The following is a 25,162-nucleotide window of genomic DNA, read 5'->3' as shown; positions in this document are numbered from 1 at the left end:
ACACTATGGATTTATCTTCTCTGCTATGAAATGGTTGAAATTTCAGGTCTTTTCTAATTCCAACCCTCTCAGCCTCAAGACCTCCCTTGTTCCAATAGTTTACATATATGCCAAGCATGATCTTCTTCTTTCTCACTAAGCTGTATGCTCAACCCTCTTAGTCCTGGAAGAGAAAATAGCTAATACCATCACTGCCTTGGGATTTAGTGTATTCTTCCTGGACAATTGATGCCTATTTCTTGAAAAGTTTTTTTCCTCTTTATGTGGAAATATGAATTATATTTTTTTTTAAAAAAAAAGAACTACATTTTTAATTTTCCTCTAAATGGAGAACTAAAGACTTCCCAGGAAAACTTACTTTATTTTCAGCCTCAACTATTGAAACAGGTATACCATAATTTGACAGTGTGTAGTTTTTACAAACTATATTAAAATTACTAACTTCAATGTGTTGAGGACTGATGCTTGTGTTTCTTCAAAATGCTATGTAACAATCCTAACTAGCAATGCTTCTTAAAAGAGGAAGCTGCCAAAAGCCTTTTCTAAGCATAAAATGACACTTTTACCACAACAAATGATTCCAGAGTACTGATTCAAACAGAAAAGACACACTATGGTATGAATAAACAACACTGGGGCTGGAGAGACGGCTCGGTGGTTAAGAGCACTGGCTGCTCTTCAAAAGGACCTGGGTTCAATTCCCAGCACCTACGTGGCAGTTTACAGTTGTTTGTAATAGTTGTATGAGGGACCTGACACCCTCATACATGTAGGCAGAGCTGCAATGTACACTAAACAAATAAATAAATCTGAAAAAAAAAAGATTGACCAGAACTACTAAGAATTCTAAACAGCAAAGACTACAAAAATGATCATGTTTTAATATATTTGTCTCACTTCAACACAGAGGGCTAACAGCTACAATAGTTTGCCTCTACTGTGAGGATGCGAATGCAACTGAATTAATGTAAATGTTTCGAGTCTTTCAAATGACAAAACAACAGGATAACTCCTATGACTGTGCTCCAGAACTTCCCGTTGTGACTCATTCAAAGGCCTTCAGAATTACAGGTCACCACTGTTACTTACTGTAGTCGGAGCCGTGTTTCTGGAAGAAGCTGGCTGTGCTGTGGTCCAGGGAAGCACGTGAATGATGACCGTAGCGGTGGCCGTCAGCTGACTAGCTGCGCTCTCACCCAATTCATCGGTGACTTCAATAAGCAACTGGAAGGTCACTGCATCTTGAGCTCCTTGAAAGAGATCATACGGGAAATCCTGCCTGGTGGCCAGAAATGGAGACTCGGCACCTTCTCTCCAAAGCGTGAACTGATTGTTTGTGTTTCCTAAGAATGGTGAGTTAACAAAACAAAGGGAACTGTATTATGAAAGCTCATTTTCATTTGCTTTCTTAAGTTTTCGTTTAAACTATATTTTATGGTATGTCCTCAACAGTTGCAAAACATCTGACGTGAGACTCTGATAGACAGCATGGAGGTGACGCTTTACCTGCCACGATGGAATAGCTGAGATGATCCTGGGGAGAGTCCTTGTCTAAACAACTGAGCCGAGCGAAAGGCCCCCTAAAGGTGGCATAAATTTGAGTTTCTAAGTGTGGTGGTGTGCATACAGGAGGTTCATCATTCACATTCTACAACAAAAGGATATTTTCTTAGATTCAATCATATTTCACAACTATTGCCATGTATAATAAATCAGTTCTCTAACTTTTATTGTGTATGGTGGTAGCCTAGATAATTTCCAGTGAACTATAGCAATACATCATACACACACACATACACACACATACACACACATACACACACATACGCACATACACACATACATACACACATACACACATACACACACATACACACATACACACATACATACACACATACACACACATACACACATGCACACACATACACACATACACACATACACACATACACACATACACACACATACATACACACAAACATATACACATACACACACATACACACACATACATACACACATACACACATATACACACATACATACACACATACACACACATACACATATACACACACATACACACACATACATACACATATACACACACACACATACACACACTCACAGACTTATAGTGACTTTGATTCTATGATTGCAGAATAATAATGGTCATTTAAGTCCTCAAAGTGATGTCCACAGGATTCCGCACCTCTGCAATTTTTATCCAATGTACCTCTTCACAAAAACTTTATTTCAACACATATTTTCTACTGGTTTACTCACTCACCTTTCTCTTGTCCTCGAGTTACTAGCTCGTAAAATAAGACGTATATACTGGAGAGCTGATGCCACTGGTTAGAGCCAGTAATTGCTCCTTCTGAATAACACGTATGAAACAGTGCTACTTAATTTTCAAGTGCTCATGCGTAAAAGCCCTATAATGGGGCTAAGGAGCACCATTGTCTTTATTAAGGATTATCATTTCAAGTTACAAACTGATAACCAGAAGAATCCAAGTTACTAGAGAAGAGTAAAGTGGTAGGAACAGGAATCAATAAGTTGATTTGAATGTATTTGGAAGGATTGTGGTTATCTTTAAAAATTAATCTATGTTCTTAACATAGTAAAAGCAAGCATAAAATGATTAACAAGTATAAAAAACATGTCATTTTAAAAAATACAGAGCCAAGCAAATATTTTTCAGAAATAAATAATCTAAATGCTTTTACAATTGCCGTTACTATCATACACGGCTCACACTTATTGGTGGACTCAGAGCTCATCTCTAAATAGCCTGCTGGGACTGTAGTTCTCCACAATCATTTTGATATTCCCATTACAGTTTGAAGCCCTGGGAACATTTTGGAAGAAGGACCTCCTTAGTGTTCCAACATTATGGCCAGATTTTAAGCTTTCTCTTAAATTAAGCAAAGAGGGCTCTGCCAACCTTGAATCATCAGTTTCTTATTTTGAGGTGCTTGCTGTTCCTATGGCTTGGAATTTAATATATCATTCCAATCTTGCTTGCCAGAATTAATTTTGGCAAAAGATCATCATTTTCTTAAGTAACTGGATCTCTTGTCACATTAGAACATAGCGTGTTCGTGTTACTAAGTTATTATTCTTTATGGAAATTGGACCAATACAAAGAACACAAGAAAGCAAAACCATGACTTTAGTTGTTCATACAACTAAAAAACTAGAATCACCAAAATTCTGGAACAAACATACTCTGAAATCTTATGACATGTATTTATTGACTAAATTTCAATAAATAAAAACAAACAGCCAGTACATTTGGTAAGTTCTTTAAAACCTGTTCCCAATTAAAGAGAAATAAATTGAGTTGCAATTATCTTCGAGTAATCTAGAAAGGCATTTTCAAGCCCTGTTTTGTTACATGATTACCTAAAGTGGTTATTAAATAAAGCATACTATTTAAATTTTCTTAGTTCCTAATAAATAAAATGTAGTCTTAACACATAAATCATAATTTAAGCAATATTTTTCACTTTTATTTCACTTGGAATAGAATACATTGTCTGTTGAGGACCAGCCTTGAAAAAAATACCTCTTTCCAGTGTAGAGGAATGGAAATTTAGAAGATATTAGTAAAGAATATGAAGATGCAAAGAAAAATAAAGCAGAAACATATAGAACAGTATAGAGAGGGAGATCCAGTGAGTACTGGAATTCACCGCCTGTGTTTAATTTCCAATTGCTTAAAATACCCCTGACCCCAAAAGATAGGAGTAAGACAAAAAGAAAAAAAAACCTGCATTAAGATGTTACAAGGAAATTAACATACCAATTGAAGAGGGAAGGGCTACCTCCAAAGTTAAACATTCTGTTGCGCACACCACAGACCAAAGCTTTCTGTAGGCAAACCACCCCCTGGGTGGAATCCAAATTATCTCCTTAAGGGAAATGGAACTTAGTAGGATCCATAGACTTTTGTTTGAGGTAGAAACATAGCTACTTCTCTGTTCTTGAAAAACAAGTTAGCCATACCTGTTGACAATAACCTTGAGGGAGCAGAACTCTCTGGTCCAAATCTATGTGGGACCTTTGTCTGAGGTAGAAACACAAGAACCTTGATGGAATAGAGGGAAGTTCCAACTCTCTGACCTTGCGTCAATGTGGAAATAGGCTCACATTTTGCGGCCTCCACAATTGTCTTCACACACAGAAGCTCACCAAGCTTTTCATTGCAGGAGGTGGAGCTGTGGCTCAGGAGTTGAGAGCCTTCACTATTTTCCTGAAGGCCCAGGTTCAGTTCCCAGCACCTATAGGATTTAGTGGATAACTGGGGTTCCAGAAAATCAAGAACATTCTTTTGATCTACTGGGAACCCAGGCACACATGGTGTGTGTGTCTACAGAGGCAAACATGAATGCACATACACTAGAAAACACAAGTGAGTAAATCTTTCAATAAGTTTTTAAATACAAATATGGTAAATTTGGACAACTTAGGAAGCTGTGAATCATTTACTTAATATGGTTTGTACTCTAGATTTTAAAGTAAAACAGAAATAATAAGTGGATCAGTCATGAAGTTGGGGACATAATGTGATGTCACCCTTGTGGATTTTTTCCTTAATGAGGACATAATATCCCTCCATACACCTTCTGATTAGAGTTGGGTTTGGTCTATTTTATCAGCCCTAGCACTGAAGGGGAATTGGTCATAAGAGTCCTTTCCCTAACCAAGAAGCTATTTACAACTGATACCTGCTGGGGGAGGGGAAATTTTTTCAGTGAAGGAAACTGGGTATATCTGCCACCCTGCAAGACAGACCCCATGCCCAGTCTCTCTCTCTCTCTCTCTCTCTCTCTCTCTCTCTCTCTCTCTCTCTCTCTCTCTCTCTCTCCCTCCCTCCCTCTCTCTCTCTCTCTCTCTCTCTCTCTCTCTCTCTCTCTCTCTCTCTCTCCACACACACCGTCCTCACCAGGCTTGTGCACCCATCCCCAATGAACTCCTAAGCAGGTTTGTTGCATGTTCTGCATTTCCTTTTCACTCATGCCAGGTAATTTCAGATACCAGGTAAGGTGGTTAAGAAAGAAGGATCTAAGGGGAGTTGTGGTAAGGGAAAGCATGATAAAAAATTATTTAAAAATGTAAATATAAAGCAATTTAAAAAGAGGAAGAAAGGACAAAATACTTGGTAAAAATAGTCATGGGTGGTACAGGTTTATAATGTTGAAAAGAATTTATACCCTTAACAATATTTACTTTTTCTGTATGAGTGTGATCTTAATGTTTGGGTCGAAGTGTTACCCCAGGCCCCCTGGCATCTATATATCCAAGGAGTCTGGAATGTTTGGTGGAAAGTTTCATTACAAGGCCCCTCCCCTTGGAGTTGCTGCAGTCCAGACTCCACCTCTGCAAAAGCCTGCCAAACAATGACCCCTCCCCAGAGAGGGTCAAGACCACTCCCACAGGCTATTTAAACTGCCCCCCAGAGAACAAATGCATGGTCTTCCCTGTTCTCCTTCCCCGCTCTGTGTTTTCTTGGAGGGCCACTGGGGAGCACTGGCATCCATTAAACCTGGACTTTTTCTAATTTGGTTTGATTTGGTCTGATTTGGATTATTGCGTCGGCAGAGAGGTTCCTTGAGCTGAGCCGAAAGAAACTTACACTTAAGCAATTAAAAACATGAAAGTTCTCTAATAAAATGGCTTGCTAGCTTCCTGCGTTTTAAAATATATGTATCTATTACAAGAGAGGAGAAACCATCACATGTAAACTTCTGAAATAAGGAAGGAATGTTGGCAAACAAATTGCCATGGAAACCACATTATATAGACATACCTGGATGGTAAGCTAATAATTGTTAATTGTCCACTTGCTGGAATCTAGAATCTTCTAAGAAAAGAGGCCTTCAGGCACATCTGCGAGAAATTTTAAATTCTTAGCTCACTGCTTCTTGACATTAGCTACAGTGTGGTCAACTCCTGCCTCGGACTCCACACCATCACGGACTCAACTGTCCGTGATGAACTATGAGCCCAAACAAAGCCTGCCTCTTTTCACTTGTATATATCAGACAATCTTATCACAGCAACAAATAAGTGACTAAGACACTTTTCAACACATTACTTTTACATTAAATAAAAGGGGCCTGACTAAGATGACACAGTGGTAAAGGTTCGGGTCTTCAATCCCGACAACCTGTGTTCTATAACTGGTTGCTGAGAAACACTAGTTTAAGGTGTGTTACATTTGTTTATGCTGTGGAATATGTCTTTAATGATGTAAAGATGTGTTGCATTCTTTTCTCTTGCATTTGTTTAACTCTGTGAGGCTGTGTTACTTGCCTGTCTAAAACGCATGATGGTCTAATAAAGAGCTGAGCGGCCAATAACTAAGCAGGAGAGAGAGACAGGTGGGCTGCTAAGCAGAGTAGAAGAGAAAGGACACCAGGGGTCAGCCACCCAAACTCACAACCAGTCATGAAGTAAGAAGGAAAGAAAGGTATATAACAGAGACTAGTAAAACCCAGAGGCAAAAGGTAGACAGGATAATTAGTTAAGTGAGAAAAGCTGACTAGAAACAAGCCATACTAAGGCTGGTCATTCACAAGTAAGACTAAGTCTCCATGTATTTACCTGGGAACTGAGTGGTGGGACCCACAGAGCAAGAGTAAAGAAAAAACAACTTTATATGATAGAAGTAAAGCAGACACCTGAAAGCTCTCCTCTCAAGTCCACAGGTACTCAGGTGAATGCATACAATAAATAAATGTTCATTCAATTAAAAATAAAGATAAAAACAAAAATTATGTGAAATTGGGAATTTCATGTTTCTGTCTGTATTTGAAATCTTGAGTAATAAAAAATAACACCATAGTGTGATTAAAATCCCCAAAGCTAAAGTATGTACTGATGGTGTGTATATTAAAGAGGCACATGAAAATAAACTCGAGTAGACTGAAGTTGTTAGGAAAAGTTCTCAATAGTGATGCTAATGCTGAAATTTATTAAGGTTTTAATCATTACCCATGATTGTCTCTTATGCTTTGTAAAGTGAGATCTGGAATTCTCATTCCCTGAGTCCTCTGTGCTACCTGACATTCTTGACTCATTCTGATCCAGATAGTTTTTTATTATAAAAAGGCAAACCTGAAAACAGTAAGTACACAAAATTGTAAACCACAAATGGTCTTCTAAGAAAGTATAAAAATTTCAGAAAAGGAAAAGAAAAATAAATATACTTGAACTGAATGAAGTACTATTTTAAATATTTAAACATAAATTATTCAAGATTTGATTAAAATATAACTAGTTCATAAGCTATTAATAAGAGTAAGAAAGAAAGCTCAGTGGTGGTGTTGGACACCTTTAATCCCAGCACTTGGGAGGCAGAGGCAGGTGGATCTTTGTGAGTTTGAGGCCAGCCTGGTCTATAAGAGCTAGTTCCAGGACATCTAGGACTACACAGAGAAACGCTGTCTTGAAAAACCAAAAAAAAGTAAGAAACATAGGCTACTTTCATATGTGTTCATACTTCTAATAGTTTATGATAAAGTCATTGATATCCAATTTTCTTTAATAACTACAAACTATGTGGCCAAGAAGATCATTCGGTGGCAAGAGTACTTGCCACTAAGCCTGAACATCTGAGATCAAACCCCAGAACCACATGGGAGGAGACAGCCAGCTCCTAAGAGTGTTCCTCTGTCCTCCACACAGAAATGATGGCATGTGCCATGATCAGGCATATAGGCACACACAAAATAATTAGCTAATGAAATAAAAGTTTATCTGCAAGGGGATAGTTTTCCAAACAGAAACAAAGCTCTCTTGCATGTTCCTATTGAGGCCATCTGCAACTTAAATTTCCTACCATCTAACAGCATTACTTGAAAAAGAAAACACAAATTAAAATTTTATATAATACAAAAATCTAATAATGTATTGATGGAGGAGTGTCTATGTGTTATTTTCATTGATTAATAAAGAAACTGCCTTGGCCCTTTGAGAGGACAGAAAATTAGGTAGGCGGAGTAGACAGAACAGAATTGTGGGCCAAAGAAAGCCGAATCGGGGAGACGCTTCAGGCAGTCGCCATAAGCAGTCGCCGCCATGCTTCTCCTCTCCGAGATGGACGCAGGTTAAGATCTCTCCTGGTAAGGACCACCTCATGGTGCTACACAGAAATTTGTGTTAATTAGCCAATAAGAGGCTGAAACTAATGGGCCAGGCAGTGTTTAAAAGAATACAGTTTCCGTGTAATTATTTTGGGTGTAAAGCTAGCCAGGTGGCGGGACGCAGTCCCTTAGCTCCTTCTACAATGTATGCCTTAGCTTTTTCTCTGTCACTGTTTCTTGGTCTCCACCTTTCTCTCCCTCTCTTTCTCTCACTCCTCAATTTTCCATTTTTGCAAGTAACAAGACAATGTAGGAAGTTGTGTAAGATTTGCAAGAAAAGTTAGAGAAGGTCCTTGAAATACTTGTCAGATCTCCCACGTCAATTCAGTCATACTTTTTGGAAGTCAGGATAAAAGACTGGAATATATTCCTTAACTGGCACAGTGGGATTCAAAACTCATTCCATTATTATGTTTTTCTTCTTAGTTTATGGGATCAGTTTCCCATATGGTATTTGTAGTACTTATAGGAAAGTTTGTATGTTGGCTTTCTCCCTTGTAAAACATATGTTCTTGAGTTTTTGGACTCTGAGTGTACATCCTCAGTCTCTGAGGACACCCAGGGGCCATTTTCATGTTATCTCTGTGGTCTAAGCACACACTACCTCTAGCCTCAGTCTGGGCTTTCACTTCTCAAGAAGGCTTTCGTTCTGAGTGGGCACAGACCTGATTTTCTTGCCTTTTTTTTTTTCTTTTAAACTCATTCTAACCATTTCTGAGCCAAATAGCAACAACAACAACAAATTAATATAGTTCCTACCCTTCTTTTTGTTGTTGCTGTGGTGATTTTCTGGGCTGGACAAATGACAAGCAGAGTAGTTCGTATTAAACAACAGCAACATTGAAATGGAATTAAGCTCATTTACAGTGTAAAAAATAACAGAAATAAAAAGCAGTCCCCTTCAGGATTTGTTTCTGCATTTTCCTGTTTTGGCCAAAGAAGAAAGAGAAGACTCTGAAACGTTCTCGTGTGGGTAGATCATCCAATGTTGCTGTCATCCCAGTGTTCAGACTCTCAGGAGGAATCTTTGTTTCCATGGCAAGTGTAGTTACATGTCTGCCACGCTGCTCTAATACAAGATGGTATGGCTGTTGACAGACAGCGAAGTGGCACTGCAGCCAACACTAGAGTGTCTGCTAATCATAACCTGGAACTTGCTTTCTTATGGTCTGGCAGACTTCCAAGGATCAAACCAAAGTAAAAATAGTAACACTACTGGGGATTCTTCAGCCGTCATTGGTCCCAGTCTGTCGCAGGTCCCCTTAGCTTTCCTAAAGGAAGCTTCAGATTGTTTCTTCATTTTCAGAATACAGCCCCATTTACTTGAATAAAGTCATCCAGGGTTTTCAAGAATAAGTTCCTTAGATTTTAGCCCTTAAAATAAAATTTGCGATAGTATGTACCTATTGCATCTTTTCTAAAACACGATTTCTCAAATAAGTGGCATCCACTCACCTACTAAAGAGCATCCCACTTGATTCTAAATTGAGCAGTTATAAACAGAGATCATGTAGACATCAGAACACCAGTTTTGAGGTGGCCAAGCAACTCCTGTTAACTAAACTAAATGTTATGGAGTGTTCCTTCCAGGTGGTGCTACTGAATATTTTTTTATTTCATTAGAAAATGTTAAACTTTTCTAGAGTAGACACACAGCTTTGACCACTAGTGAGGAACACAAGAGCCTGAGGTCCCACAGCTTTGCCAACATTTGGTGGTGCCAGTGTTTCAGTTTTCACCATTTAAATGTATTTCTATTAGTTTTTCATTATAGTTTTAATATTAAAGTTTGTGTGATCACACTGTTCGGAAGATTGTTTTATGCTTACTTCCACCTACAAATTGTTAGTAAAATATCTGCTCAAGATTTTCGTTTCTGTTGTCATTCATCCCTTGTTCAACTATCTTTTGCAGTTTTGGAATTCTTTGAACAATAGTCTTAAAGTGGGAAGGTCTCTTACAAATATTATCTCTCAGCCTGTAGCTCTTCTTTAACTTTTTGGACATCACCGTTGAGAAGAAAAACTAATGACTTTTGGTGAAACTCGGCTGGTCAGCACTTCTTTGTGTCCCATGTCCGTGATGTATCTTTAAAATTGGTACTAACAGTACCCCTGAATTCTTCTACATTTCCTAGAAGTTTTACATTTAAATGTTAAACCACACGGAATACAGGCTCTCAAGAGCATGAGGCCTTCACCCGGCCTCTCTCCAATGCTACTTACTGTAGACACTGTCTTTGCTGAGTACTTTGGATTTGTGCTATTTATTTTTCTGTTCTTTCATAATATGACACCATCTTCATTACTATGGATTTATATATTTTTTGAGCCAGCACTTCACACAATAGCTTTCATGGAAATTCTCCTAGTTGGGTCTCCCAAGTGATGGAATTAGAGGCACCACAGCCTGCTATATTGTCATAAAGATTTTGTTCATATCCTTCAATGTTTCATTCAGAATCTTTGACTCTTCCAAATTCCTTGTCAATATCCCTAAAGCAAGTGTGTAAAATTTTTATTGGGTTGTATTGATTTTTTGGAGCAAGTTATAAATAACTGATATGCTAACAATTGAGTCTGCTCTCTGTAAGCATGAAATAGTTCTCCATGCAGCTCTTTTATTGTTTTTATTTGAATTTTATAATTTTCTTCATATAGACATTGGACCTATTTTGTTATCTTTATACCTAATGTTTTATTTTCTTGAATTTTTATGTGAATAATATTATATTTATGATTTCAAATTCTACTTGCTCATTGTTGATTATTTAAAACAACTCAGAATATTATACTACTATCTGGCAAGCTTTTATAATACATTCCAACTCTAAGACTCTTAATCTATTCTTTCATATATTCCAAATATAAAAATATCTCACACAAACAAAAACAATTGTATCATCCCTCTTTGTGTTAACTAGGATTTCTTCTGTAATGCCAAAATTAAGATGAGAAGTTGCATCTTTATGCCATTAAGTAAAATATTAGTTTGAAGATTTTTTTAGATATATTCCTTCATGTCAATAAAGTTTTCTAGTACGACTTTGTTTAGAATATTCATCATGAAGCAGGGCCTGATTTTATCAGATTTTTTTTGTCTGTCTTAGTTAGGGTTGCTTTGAAGAGACACCATGATCATGGCAAATATTATAAAGGAAAACATTTAATTGGCATGGCTTACAGTTTCAAAGACTTACTTCATTATCATCATGGTGGGACATAGCAGTATACAGGCAGACATGGTGTTGGAGAAGGAGCTGAGAGTTCTATATCTTGATCCACAGGAAGCAGAAATGAAAACTGTCACAATGGGTGTGGCCTGAACATATATTATACCTCATAGCCTGATTCATACTGGTACACTTCCTCCAACAAGGCCACACCTACTCCAACAAGGATGCACCTCCTAATAATGCCACTCTACATGAGCTAAACATTCAAACACATTCAAAGCACCACAGCATCTACTGGTGTAATTATGCCAATTGGACTTATCTAGAGTAGACATATAGTTTATAATACCTATAATATAGGTATAATAGATTATAAAAAATTTTCAAATATGTTTGTGTACCAGGAATAATTACATGATCATGATGTATGAGTATCTCTGCAAATTTTTGAAATGATTTGCTATATTTGACTGGAGATGCTTGCATCTACATTCATGAAAATCAGTGGTCTGTCATTTTTCTGATTTTTTCATCTGTATCTTACAAGTAATTTTGCTACTCTATTCAAAAAGTTCATTTTTTCCTTTTCATAAATAGAACATATAATTCCTATGAAGTGCTTCTGACACTGTTGTCCAATATCTAGACATGCATGCTGATAATATTTTCAATACAAACATGACAGGGGCCTCTATATGCCCTGAATGCAAGAAATGGTTTATGAAGGCATAGCATTTCTGTATATCGTCTTTGAATCTATAGGTTACAATAAGGATCAGAAATATTTTGTTGATGGTATAGTACTTTGAGCATATGTTTTCAAGATTGAGAGGTGCTAATTTCTCACTTATAAGAGAAATTTTTCCAATTTATTTACCAAATCACCAGGTAAATGCTAAGTATCAAAATATTGTTTCATGGGATAACAAAAAATGAAAACTAATCATTTGCACATTTTTGTTTATTTACATTTTTTATTTCTTGTAGATATTGAACCCATATGTAGATGTAGATGGTATATAGTTGAACTTAGTTTCTCTCTCTCTCTCTCTCTCTCTCTCTCTCTCTCTCTCTCTCTTTCTCTCTCTCTCCTTTGCAAATTTCTGCAAGTTCCTTCCTGTGTAAGATCTGGATAAACAAAATCTAGTCATCCCAGATTTTAGAACTATTTCTTTAATATCCCACCAAGTTCTAGAGATAATTGCTTAAATAATTTTGACATTCAATGCATACATATTCAAAGCTTTATTTTAACTTGAATACACTATTGTTTTCTTTGGACATTGGCTGTCACCTAGTTTTACAAGTTCTACAAACTTTGCCTTTTTAAAGTGTTCAAAAGATTCTTATATATCTGAGGCCATCAGTCATGCTCGATATTATTTTAAACTCCCCTTTGAATGCAACATTTGACTTAGATGGCATATGTAATAAGTAGGCTGAATTCTGTCTCTCCAAAGACATTTTATTTTGTATTCTTAAGTCCTTAGCCTGAAATCATGTTGGAATAATGTAGGAATTTAGTCCAATATGTCCTTTCTTCTTATAAGTAATATCATTCTTTAGTTTTGATTTTCTTTTTTCTTGCTTTAGGTCTTTGGTGTTTTCCTTTTTTTGAAATATAAAGAGATGGAGTGGGAAGACCATAAACTGGATTGATAGATGGGATCCAGGAGTAGTTGGGAAATGGAAAAAAATCATGCTCAGAATATATCATATGAAAAAGTTAAATATAAAAAGACAAAGAACATAGATAAAAAGAGAAAGCATGGAATGATATGTTTCAAAGCTCAATAACACTGAGTCTTAATGTCTTTCAGCAGAAGTTAGAATAAAAATTTGGAATATATTATTCCCTAAAGCATTCTCAGAAAACACTACTTACTATCACCTTAATTTGAGATGTCAAGCCTCAAAAAATAGAAGACATTGCTGTTTTAATATACCTCGTTCCTGTTACTTTGTTTTGGAAGCCCTAGAAAACTCAGAAGTCATCAACTAAATTCAGTATCAGAGTTAATTAGTGCATAAACTCAATATAGCTATAGAAAGTCCAAGGCATTATTACAGAATAGTTAATAAATAAAATAAATGCAATGCCTTAAGTCCACCATGTAATTGAAAGAGTTAAAACTAACATATAAAAAATAATATTTTATAAGTTTTATTTAGAAAATAAATATCCAAGTTGATGTTATCAAATGTATTATATATGTTTTCATTTTTCTTAATTTGATGAAATTTGAACATAATAAAGAGTATTGGGGGTAGAACACGTGCTCTACGAATAGAGAGTGTGGAGGAAAAAATAAGGTGTATAGATAGGGTCAGGCAAATCAGGAAACATACAGAAACGTACCACTTCATAACATCATTGAAAATCCTATAATTTAATAAAGAAAACTGTAAAGGATACTCAGTAAATTAGTAGATAATGCTGACTACAGGAGTCATGAGCTATTGGATGGCAAAGCCTAGTGGCAGGTGTGGAATGCATCTACAGAAGAAGTTGGCCAATCAAGTGCAGAGATTCCCCCACACCATACAGATTACGGGTCATCTCCAATGGTTTCTCCCTAGAACTATCTGGTAAGGCCCTACTGCAGAAGAAAAAGATGCATTCTGTATCTGAGCTGGAAGTCCCCTCTTTTCTGGTTAACCTTTGTAAGGCTGGAAGCTGCTATTCAGGCAGCTTCGAGGGAGAGACAGTAAGGTCTTCCCAAGGTTTAGACATTGCGTGTTACAACAATTTGTTAAGCAAGAGGGACTTACTGACATAATAGTCAGGTGACTATTGTGGGAATAACCTATTGATTTCTGATTGGATCGGGACCATTCTTCCTAGGAACATGTTCATGTCTATTACTGTGGACCTGGCCAAGGGCCCATGGCTTCAGAAATCATAAAAGCAAGGGATGAACTGAATACTTCTGTTTTATTAAGTGGACACGTGGCTAAACTGCTTTCTAAATAACTATGTTTATATCTATAAACTAGTGTTTCTGTCAGCCTTGATCAAAGGAACTTTGCAAAGAATGTCATTAATGCAAAGGCTCATAGTTGCCCAAGTTACAGAGAACAAGTAAGTGTTGTGTGCTCTACGGGACATCCTTACAGCCCCCTCCAAGATGCAGGGTGAACCTTGGGAAAGGACACAGAAATAATAGAGGGCAAAATGAGCAGGAGTTTAGCTAGTAAATGCTGCTCTGTGAGCATGATATGGCTGAATACTCAAATTTGCATCAGTTGCGGTTACAAGCCCTCACAAGACTGAGCCTGCGAACATTCAGTCATCGATAGAAGAGGGGATCTAGGTCCCTGTCCTGTGCAGAGTTATGAATGGCAATGGAGGGTCACTAGAGGAAAGGAAGTCAAGGCTTTCAGTGATGTAGCCATTGCTTCCATAGGTACATTGGCAGACATTCCCACGTAAGAGACCCTGATAAAACCCAAGGGACCAGAAACCAAGCAAGGGAAGAAACAAACAAACAAACAAAATAAAAACAAAATAAGAACCAAACACACAAAAACAACTAAACAAAATGACACTAAGATGAGAGCAGACTCAGGGCGCAGAAGAGGGTGGGGGAGAGAGGTAAGAGATGATGGAGAGAGGCATGTAATCAAAATTACATGGATTAAATTGTCAAAGAATACGTTAATTAAAAGATCCTTCATTCCTTTCCATAATACTTTATAGGGAATCATGTTTGTGATTAATTCTAACCTTCATTTGCTGATGAAATAACTCTAGGCAGAATTTTAAATACTAGCCAGGAAATACCCTTTTATGTTCATTGTTGTATCGTGGTTTTATTTGAAGTAATCACCAGATTCTGTCTTACTTGATAGACAGAGTGATACAAAAGTACACGCTTAAATATCCCCCATATATGTTTGTGCATTTGCTTTTTGTATATAATCAAGGAAACACATTGTATTAATATAATTATATATGGTAAACTTGAGCTATCATAACTTGAGAAAGTCTTTCACTAAAAATAAAAGATGAAAATCAGAAAGAATGCTTCTTGGAGACAGTTGCTCCTGAGGAGTGACGAGGGGGGTCAGAGTTTCCATTATGTCAAAGGGAGAACAAATACATTTCTGTTCCATATTCTCTAATATTCTCCTTCTTGTGATAACATTTAGGGTTCAAGGCATTTATTCTACTCACACTTTCTTGCCACACTTCCAATATATACTCTTCTAAATAAATATTTAAGGAACTACTTTGATAATTAGATAATGAGAAAAGATATATGAGAAAGATTTCTGTCTTCAGGGGCTTAAAACATAATAAATTAAAATTACTCGGTTATAATTTAGTTCAGAAAGATATATATATATATATATATATATATATATATATATATATATATATATATGAAGAAACCTGGGGACACTGAAAGGAACGATTACTATCCAGCTCAGTATCTACCATGATGTTTGGTGTTTCTGTTGTCTCCTTCAGCTTGCATTCCTTTTCCCATCCAAATGTGATCTTGCACAACTTATAAATAAAATCTGTAGTAGGTTAGCTCTTTATGCTATATTTTAAAATTCCCCAAACTCCGCCATTCTTAGCGCATGAAAGAAATTGATTGATAGTTTTTACAGTTTAAGTTTCCTATTAACATAAACAATTCAAGGAACCGTGTGCTCTAAATGATACCCAAGATGGGGAGCATTTCTGCTCTATTTTTAATCCACAATCTGTAAAATCAAGAACATTTTAAACGTGTTTATCAGTCATAGCTAAGTCGTTTCTAGCTTTTATTTTGTGGAAAAAATGATGAAAACCTCATCCTGATAAAATATGTTGTGCCAACAGAAAAACAATGTCAAGGGGTGTTTCTCCATCTGTGGAATGTTCCTTGTTTGTTTACAAAAGATGTGGACAGTCTCAGAGTGCTTTACAGAGTTATGTTTAAAATTCAGCTATGCTCAGGGATTACATAGTGTATCCTCAGCATTTTGTGATGAAGAAACAGTTTAAAATGTTTCAACAGCCTGTCCTGTTTCCACAATAATAACTGGGAAGGCTGGAATTCGAACCCAAGTTACGCCTTTTAAATCTGCACCCCTTGCAGGGACAATGCGTATAAGTGAAATGAGATTGTGTGCTCCCACTCAACATGGGTATATAGTTCCCATCATACAGATTCACAGGTCCCGAAGCCAACAGATCCAACTTAAAGATCTCTCTCTATATTTCACTAGCAGAAATGTACAATATATGTACAAACTTCCCCACTTCAGAGGGTCATTTCTGTTTAAAAGAAAAGTTAGTAAAACCCCCATTCTAAACAGGTAGCTCCCCCAAAAGCCAGACCAATTTTGTGTGGACATTGCATGCTGTCAGACTAATGGCTTCGTACAGAATGAGTTTTGAGCCTGTGACTACTCTTTCCAGGAACTCATTTTTTTTTTATCCATTATTCAATTATTATTTGAGATGTAAAGAGAATGGCAAACCTTTGCATGTTCCAGAAATGGAGCATGCATCTGCCTTGGGAGAGCCGCCGTACTTAAGTCTGGAAACAAAGGGCATATGTTTGGTAACAATTCCTTCAAAAAGAATCATGAAAAAGACAGTGACGACTGAGAAACGATCCTCCGAGGAAATCGATCACGCTCTTTGCAGGAGACAAAAAAGCCTTCAGTGTTGTGTGCAAATTCTTGTCAGCAAGTACATTATGGTGTAATACACAATATATGATCATGCTATGAGATGATTTTTGCTTGGGGAATTTTTTTTACTTTGTTTTGGTTTTACTTGAGTCAAAGCCTCAACTTTGGCTTGCTTCAGACTCTGGCAGGCACACTAGTGGTATAAAGCTTGATTTGCTTACCTTGAGTGTTAGGGATACAAAACTTTGGTCTTTGGGTGGACAGGAATAGTGTCTTTTAGGGATTTTATTGCTCCGAAGATAGGTTCCTTCTATCAGTTTTCCAAAATGAGTTGTTGAGTTATTCTACCTATTTATATACTAATTCATCACTTAACCTCCTTTCATTTACCTATCCACATTTGCTAAGGATATAGATTTAAAATTATATCTTTCAAATATTTTTTCAAGCCTCTGTGGGCTGCCATAACAAAACACAAAAGCCTGCTTGGCTGAAATAACTGAAATCGGCTTTCTCACAGTCTTCTACAGTGATCTGTACGGGCGTCTGTTCCAGCGAGCGCTTGCTGTAGTCGGATTTTCTCAGAATGTCTACAAAGAGTATACTCCCTGCAGAGGTCATTATCCTCTGAGTGTACTAACCCTCAGACCGGGGGGGGGGGGGGGGGGCACCACCTTCCTGTCTTCACTCATTCAGTGACCTCTTAGTGCGAATGCAAATAACGCCAAACAAATCACACTGGAGATCATGACTCTACCTAGAAACCTGGGAGTGTATGACCATTCAGTCCAAAAGAACACTAAGTTTTTAGTTTACAAAAAGCATAGATTTTTGTTAGTTTATTCTGACAAAGTAGAGATGCATTCTTATGCTTGGATTGAAGTAATAAAACTCAAATACATTTATCTTCATCACGGGATTTAGTCTCGTTAAAAATAAGGAACTATTTTCAAAACCTGTGCTTTTAGAAATTTTGGCCTTCACTTACTTTCTGAATAAAATATTAGTAACTTCCAAACAGTGTCCTCTGGAATATTTTCGGTTTAAAGAGTTGGCAGTTCTAAGAAATGTACAAGCTTTGCCTGATCTCAAGATACCAAGTAATTTTTTTTTTTACCTGATTGTATCTTTCTAATTCCAATAATGAAAGAGATAAGAGTACTGCATCAATAAAGAATATAGCAACCCTACCTACTGGATCTTAGGCATGCCCTGTAGAATGCAATGGCAGTAGCAGGTTTAGAAGTGCTTTCACTTCGGTCCTCTCCCAATAGAGAAACTGCATGTATGAGTGAGGTAAGATATGTTTCGGGAAGCCTGTATCATCCAGAAGTTTCGTTAGTTCATTACATCCTGAGTCACGGTAAAAAGCATTAAAGTCACTTCATTAAATCTCTCTCTAAAAAGAGTTTGGCCTGGTTTACTGCATTTTCCAGTCATAACGAGGCTGTAGTGGGGATTACAGCATGAAGCCATAGGCACCGCTGAGAGGTTCAGCTCACCACAGCACATGTGAAAATATTCACCTCAAAGCATTATGCAAAGGCTCTACTCAATGTCTGCGGCTTTAAATCATCATTTGTTTAGAAATTCCTGCCTTTTCTCTGCCATCCAGGGTAGAAAATCTTACAGTTCTCAAGCAGCGAAAAGAATATAATAGCTTGAAAAAAAGGGTGTCTGTCTCTATCTATAAACAGTAATTCATTTTTCTGCACATTTCCACCAATAAAAGTGATATATTTGATTATATTGTTGTAAAACTCAAACACATCAGCTCAACTATATTCTCACGCTAATTATTTAAAAGTCTTTGTGTCTATACTTCATGCTATGAAAGTCTGACTGATATGTTAGTCTCTATTACATAAAATATGAAAGTAATCCCACACCAAAAGTAAGATACGGAAAAAACATTAAGATAAACAAATAGCCAATTAAAGTACATCAGAGTAGCCCCCCAAATCTTCTAAGTGTGTCTTTGTTTACAGAAAATATTCTGTTATACAGTTATAGTTCTAATAAATTAAGTGCAACTTGTGATACCAGGCTCTTTCTTCATACAAACTCTGATTTTTGATTCATTAACACAGTATTTTGCACGTACTAATAATTTTACCATTGTTCATTACAGTTAAGAAGTAGTGGGACCACACATGTCTCTGTGAACTTAGGTCAACATTGAAAGACTCTACCAACCATTGCCAACTATCCCCTCTTCTCATGTCTTGAGAGTACGTCTGTCTCTTATGTGACAAGAATGCCCCCAACATTGATGCATCCTTACCAGAACATGAACGGTCACCTGAGCAGTAGCACTTCTCTGCCTGAGAGGGTCAGGAAGGGCGTCGTTGGTCACATCTATGATTCTCACAGCTATCTTATACTGAGAAACTGCTTCCCTGTCTAGGGAGTCCAACAACTTTATGATTCCTAAAACAAAACAGGGGAAAGCTTGTTACCGAGGTATCACCTAACAGTCTCAATCAATGCCACATTATAACCCATACAAATGAAGTCTTTGTTACAGTAGAAAACGGAATTTACATGATATAATTGATTTTGGTTACATTTTCGTATCGCTGCTTCCACAGTTGAATCATGCCAGATGTTAATTCATGCATTAGTCACCTACTGCACCTTCTTAGGCATTTGGAAGAACATGTGTGCAAAGGCTTTCTGAGCTTCAATATATCAAAGATCAAAGACTCAGTGCTCCCTCTGTGGTAGCTAAGAATTATGGATGCAGTTAACAAAGCAAGGTGAGCACTATTTGGCTCAAGGGAAGGCTTCTGATGAAAAGTTTTCATTCCATGTTTCTAAATAAGCTGCCTTCCAAATGAGATGCTTATTTTTCATTTTAACTTCTCAGAGTTTCTGACAGGAGTCCACTGTGTTAGTGTCTTTTAAACATTTCACCATTGTTGCTCTGACTCCTTCCATATTTCTCTCGAGTTTATATCCTCTTCTTTTATAACTATTATTGTTGCGCATAAATGCATACTTACATATTGCACTTATATAGATTTATATATGCATACATATATGCATATATACACAAATACCTCTGTATGTATACAATCTACTGAATCCAATTAGTGTTACCTGCATGTACATGTGTTTAAAGTTGACCATTTAGGATTAGGAAACCTATCAGGGGCTTGGCCCTGGAGAAAACCTGTTCTCCTTTTGGTTATTAACTTGCTTTTACAATTACCTGTATCTGGTTCAATGTAAAATTTGGGTAGTATTCCAAAGTTGCCTCCAACAATGGTATATTGTACATTGTTAAATGGCCAGTCTCCATCGGTATATGTAATTTTTCCAACTAGTGTATCAATTGGGCTATTTTCAAATACACTGAAGGTGAATGACATCATAGTTCCAATAGGATTGAATTCATTTATACGGTTCACTCTTAATATGATTCTAATGATTGCTATGGAGAAAAAGTTCATGAGAGTAAATAGAACAATGATATGTCCTCTTCAACAATTCTTATTTTTTCTTCAAAGCAAACTTATTCTATATATTAAATGTATATAATTTCACAAACATATTTATGTTTTATTAGTAAATTATTTACTTTTAGTTATAGAGTAGTTAAAACTAAGTTTAGCACAAAATACTTTATTGACAAATTTGTAATATTATCCAATGTAGAATACACTGATTCCTTGCTCAATATTTTAAACATGCAAATATTATAGGGAGATTATATTAAAGAGTTTTCAAGTGACTGCAAAGTTCTGTATTTAACATTTGAGAAGCATTATTTCCACCTAATTCTAGTTTTATGTTGGCTTTCAGTTTTTAAATAGTGATATACATGAACTAAGTAAGCTAATTTAAGTATATTTAATGCATTATTATAACATATGATTAGAGCATTTTAACTATAAAATATCTAAGAACTAATATTTAAGATGCTATGTATCTTATTTAATTCAAACTATTTTAAGATATTGAAGTTACAATTTCTTACTTGAGAGCACGGGAATTCCTTCATCAGAGACTCTTACAAACAATGTATATTTAAAGTCCATTCCTGCAAAAATGGTATTATCATAATCTAGATGTGTAGGTCCAATCTACAAATGAAAAATAACATGCCTTTAGTTTTGTTTGGAGTACATGTCAATTTTGCCAATTATGGATCCAGAGAGAAGATAGTAAACCATTAAATAAAAGCATACAGTACAATACTACAGTCTAGTTGAATATCCTATGAGCTACAAGGACAAGCCATGTATGTAATCTTAGCTTAAAAAGTAACCATACTAAAAATTAAAAACATATGTAATTAATTATAATGAATGCACTTTTATTCTATTCAGGCAATACTTTATTTTAGGCAAATACTTTATTCGGGCGAGCATTTTTAAAGAGATATATTTAAAAAAGAAACAAAGAGGAAAAATACTGAAGACGCACGCACTCATTAGTTAATAATAATCTGGTTGAGATTATCACTTACTTCACAGTTGCAGTGCAACCAAGAAAAGTTATATTTCAGGTGTTCAAGGATGCGCTTAGACACTGGCTTCCACAGGAAAGTTTGAACTGTTCCTGGCTAGCTATCTCTACGAAGCTGCACAGTAGAGTGCACCCAGGCCTCCATCAGCCATGGCATCATGAGAAAAATGGCTACTTTTCTGCAGCACACTGTGGTGCTGAAATACGATGAACCATCACTTACAGAAAATGGATTTTCAACTTATAAAATGTTCAATTTAGAAATGGTTAAATTGGAGCTTATTGATACTAAGTTGAGGGACATCTGAAATTACAGATAAGCATTTAAGATGGTTGCAATGACATTACAATAAATTTATGTCCTTTTTTCCAAAAATGAGTTAAATCTTTTTTTTTTTTTTTTTTTTTTTTTTTTGGTTTTTCGAGACAGGGTTTCTCTGTGGCTTTGGAGCCTGTCCTGGAACATGAGTTAAATCTTGATTAGAATTAAGGAGGATAATATCTCAAAAATAAGTCTAAACTGAAAACTTCAAAAACAAGCCAATACAAAACTTGAGGTCCACTCTACTAAGGGGTCTGAGCATGTCATATTTTTGTCCTATAGCTTTATTCTCGTAGGATGGGTGCACAGGGCAGACATGGTGTCATGAGGATGTTTAATAACAGTAAATACACAGGCGAAGCAATCTAAAAGTCTTCTGTCCACATATCTTGTGCAATCAGATATATAATCCTCACAGTGCTCACAGCCTTGACTTCCTCTGAGACTTTCCAAGAGCATAAGGAAAGCACATGGTTGATGCTGGCTTCTCCAGCTTATCTGAGGTCCTTTCCATGCCATAGTCATGTCCATACTAGCTGTTTTCCCTAACAATAAACATTAATTATTCCGGAAAATTGTGTGTAGCATTCAAGTGATTAGTTGGCACTGAAATACTTTGCTTTTTAAAGATTCCAAAATTTTCCAAGATTTACACAAATGAAAAGCTATGAACATTAACCAACTGGAAGAGAAGGAGTTTCTTTAGAAATTAATGAAGATATTAGGTGGCATCTGAACTGAAGCCACTGTTAAAATTTTATAGTCTGTCTTCTAAGTAGATAAAGGCAGTTGAAAGAAATAACATCAAAGGCAGTAGCATCAATAACTCAGTTAATTCATAATGGTCGTGCTCCACTAAAATTATTGCCTCTGGTAAGCCTATTTGTGTTTTATCATACAAAAAAGTAAAAATAAAATGAACATGGAAAGGAATTATAGATACTGTAAGAAAATAACCAAGGCTGGTACAAACATTATAGAAATCCAATGCGTGACAGCAATAACACTGAAGGCCATTAGAGAATTATGACTCTCAGATTCAAGGTTTGAGATTTCAATATTCTCAAATGATAAGAAGTAAAGAATAGAATTTTATTTTCCCCCAAACTACAAAATCCATTTCTTTACATCTTGAAAAATGTAAAATTGAAAGAAAAATCATTTCCTGGGTCAAGGTGCCCGAGGCTATTTCACACTTTCTCTTCTATCAGGTTCAGTGTACTTGGATTTATGTTGCTATCTTTGATTCACTTGGACTTGAATTTTGTGCAGGGTGAGATATGTATCTCTTTGTGTTCTTTACACACTACCTCCAGTTAAACCAGCACCATTTGTTAAAGTTGCTTCTTTATTTCTATTGTATAATTTTGACTTCTTTCTTGAAAATCAGTTGTCCATAATGTATGAATTTACATCTGGGACTTCAATTAGATTCCATTGATGCACCCATCTGCTTTTTAATGCCAATACTATGTGGCTTTTATTACTAAGCAACTTTGTGAACAGGACACAACTAGTACAGGCAATAAGATCACAACTTATTAATTGGGACTTCATAAAACTGAAAAGTTTCTGTAAGGCAAAGGACACCACCAATAGAACAAAATGGCAGCCTGTGGAATGAGTAAAACCCTTCACAAACCTCACATCCAAGAGAGGACTGATTTCCAAAATATACAAAGAACTCAAGAAACTAGATATCATCAAACTAAATCAATCCAATTAAACAATGGAGTACAAATCTAAACAAAGAATTCCCAACAGAAGAATCTCAACTGACTGAGAAAAACTTAAGGAGATGTTCAACAGCCTTAGCCACCAGGGGAATGCAAATCAAAATTATTGGGGGTTGTGGACCCCCAGACCCTAAATTTCTTGTAAACAACTTATTATGCTTGCAGCTGCTCTGAGCAAAGCAGCTTGTTTTCTTGTGTTTGCAGCTGCTCTGAGCACGAGACCCTCAGGAGTTCCTGATGGCAGTGGAGTGGTTTCTGGTGGGTTTGGCTAGGATGTGGCTATCAGTTAAAGATCCCTATATAAGCTGCCCTGGAACACAATAAGGGGGCAATCTTGGGGAATTCAAGGATGACCTGTGTCCCTGTGTCTCAGTCTGTGTGTGTACATGTTTAAATCTCCAGCCCCTTTCCCAGCTGTTAACCACCCCTAGAGCAGGTGTTAGCTACAGGCACAGTACTATAGTACATGTAGTACAGGTGCCACAGGACTGTAGTACACTTAGTAGCACAGATGCTACACAAAATGACTCTGAGATTCCATTTTGCTGCTGTCTGAATGGCTAAGATCAAAAACACAAATGTCAGCTCATGCTGGAGAGGATGTAGAGCAAGGGGAACACTTCTCCATTGCTGATGGAAGTACATACTTGTACAGCTGCTTTGGAAACCAATGCAACTGTTTCTCTGATAACTGAGACCATAAGACCAAGCTATACCACTCTTGGATTTATAAACAAAAAATTTTTAATCATATCACATAGACACTTGCTTAACTATGTTTATAGCAGCTTTATTTGTAATAGCCAAAACCTGGAAACAACCTAGATGTTCCTCAACTGAGGAATGGATAAAGAAAATATGTCATATTTGTGCAATAGAATGTTACTCAGCTGTTAAAAGCAATGATAAAAGGGAGTTTAAAGGCAAATGGATGGAACTAGAAAAAAATCATCCTAAGTGAGGTAACACAAACCCAGAAAAACAAACAAGGTATGTACTCACACATAAGTGGATATTAGCTGCAAAATAAAAGGCAATCGTTCTACAATTCACACACCCAGACAATCTAGGTGAAAAGAAGAGATCAGGACAGGAAGCCCAGATTTCCCTGGGAAAGGATTTTACAAGTGCAGGCAGGTGGGAATGGAAACATGAGCAATCAAGTTGGAACAGGTACAGAGGGGAAGAAGACTCAAAGAGCTTAATGGAAGGGGGGAGGTTAGGTAAAAACGTGGTATAAAGGGAAACTCCTATGAACCAACAAGGATCATCCCAGCTAATATTTCTAGCAACAGCAGAAATTTAGGCTGAATGGTCACCTCCCATGACCAGGCAAGACTTCAGGTGGAGGGAGTGTGAAACCAACCTATCCACATAATCATTGACATTTAGTCTATCCTGCTGATGGGATATTCTGGGGTATGGGTGGCCTAGAGTTTGAGGGAGTGGCCAACCAATGACCACTCTAGCCTAAAACCCATGCCAGGAGAATAAGCCCACACCTGACACTGCCTGGAGCATCAGGATCCATAAGCTGAATGACCAGAGACCTAGGCTAGAACCAAACATGACTGGAGGAAAACAATGTCACTGTAATGATGTCTAAGAATGTGTTGCTTTAAACAGAGATTGATGCCTAGTTCAACTGTTTTCAGAGTCCTCA

At 36.7% G+C, this 25,162-nt stretch overlaps 1 protein-coding gene across 1 annotated transcript in view; it reads right to left on the bottom strand.

Annotated features, from left to right (window-relative positions):
• LOC119804037 (cadherin EGF LAG seven-pass G-type receptor 2-like) overlaps nucleotides 1-25,162 on the bottom strand; it is a 99,880-nt gene that overhangs the window by 19,504 nt on the left and 55,214 nt on the right. The window contains exons 14-18 of the mRNA XM_042054295.1: nucleotides 20,951-21,056; nucleotides 20,183-20,404; nucleotides 19,253-19,398; nucleotides 1,507-1,648; nucleotides 1,090-1,343 (exon numbers count right to left, since the gene is read on the bottom strand). Of these exons, the coding sequence (XP_041910229.1) occupies nucleotides 1,090-1,343; nucleotides 1,507-1,648; nucleotides 19,253-19,398; nucleotides 20,183-20,404; nucleotides 20,951-21,056 (870 nt within the window). The remainder of the gene's footprint in view (nucleotides 1-1,089; nucleotides 1,344-1,506; nucleotides 1,649-19,252; nucleotides 19,399-20,182; nucleotides 20,405-20,950; nucleotides 21,057-25,162) is intronic.

The sequence above is a fragment of the Arvicola amphibius genome, chromosome 18 (assembly GCF_903992535.2).
Source record: "Arvicola amphibius chromosome 18, mArvAmp1.2, whole genome shotgun sequence".
Taxonomy (NCBI): Eukaryota; Metazoa; Chordata; class Mammalia; order Rodentia; family Cricetidae; genus Arvicola; species Arvicola amphibius.
This window is presented reverse-complemented; position numbering and strand designations above follow the sequence as displayed.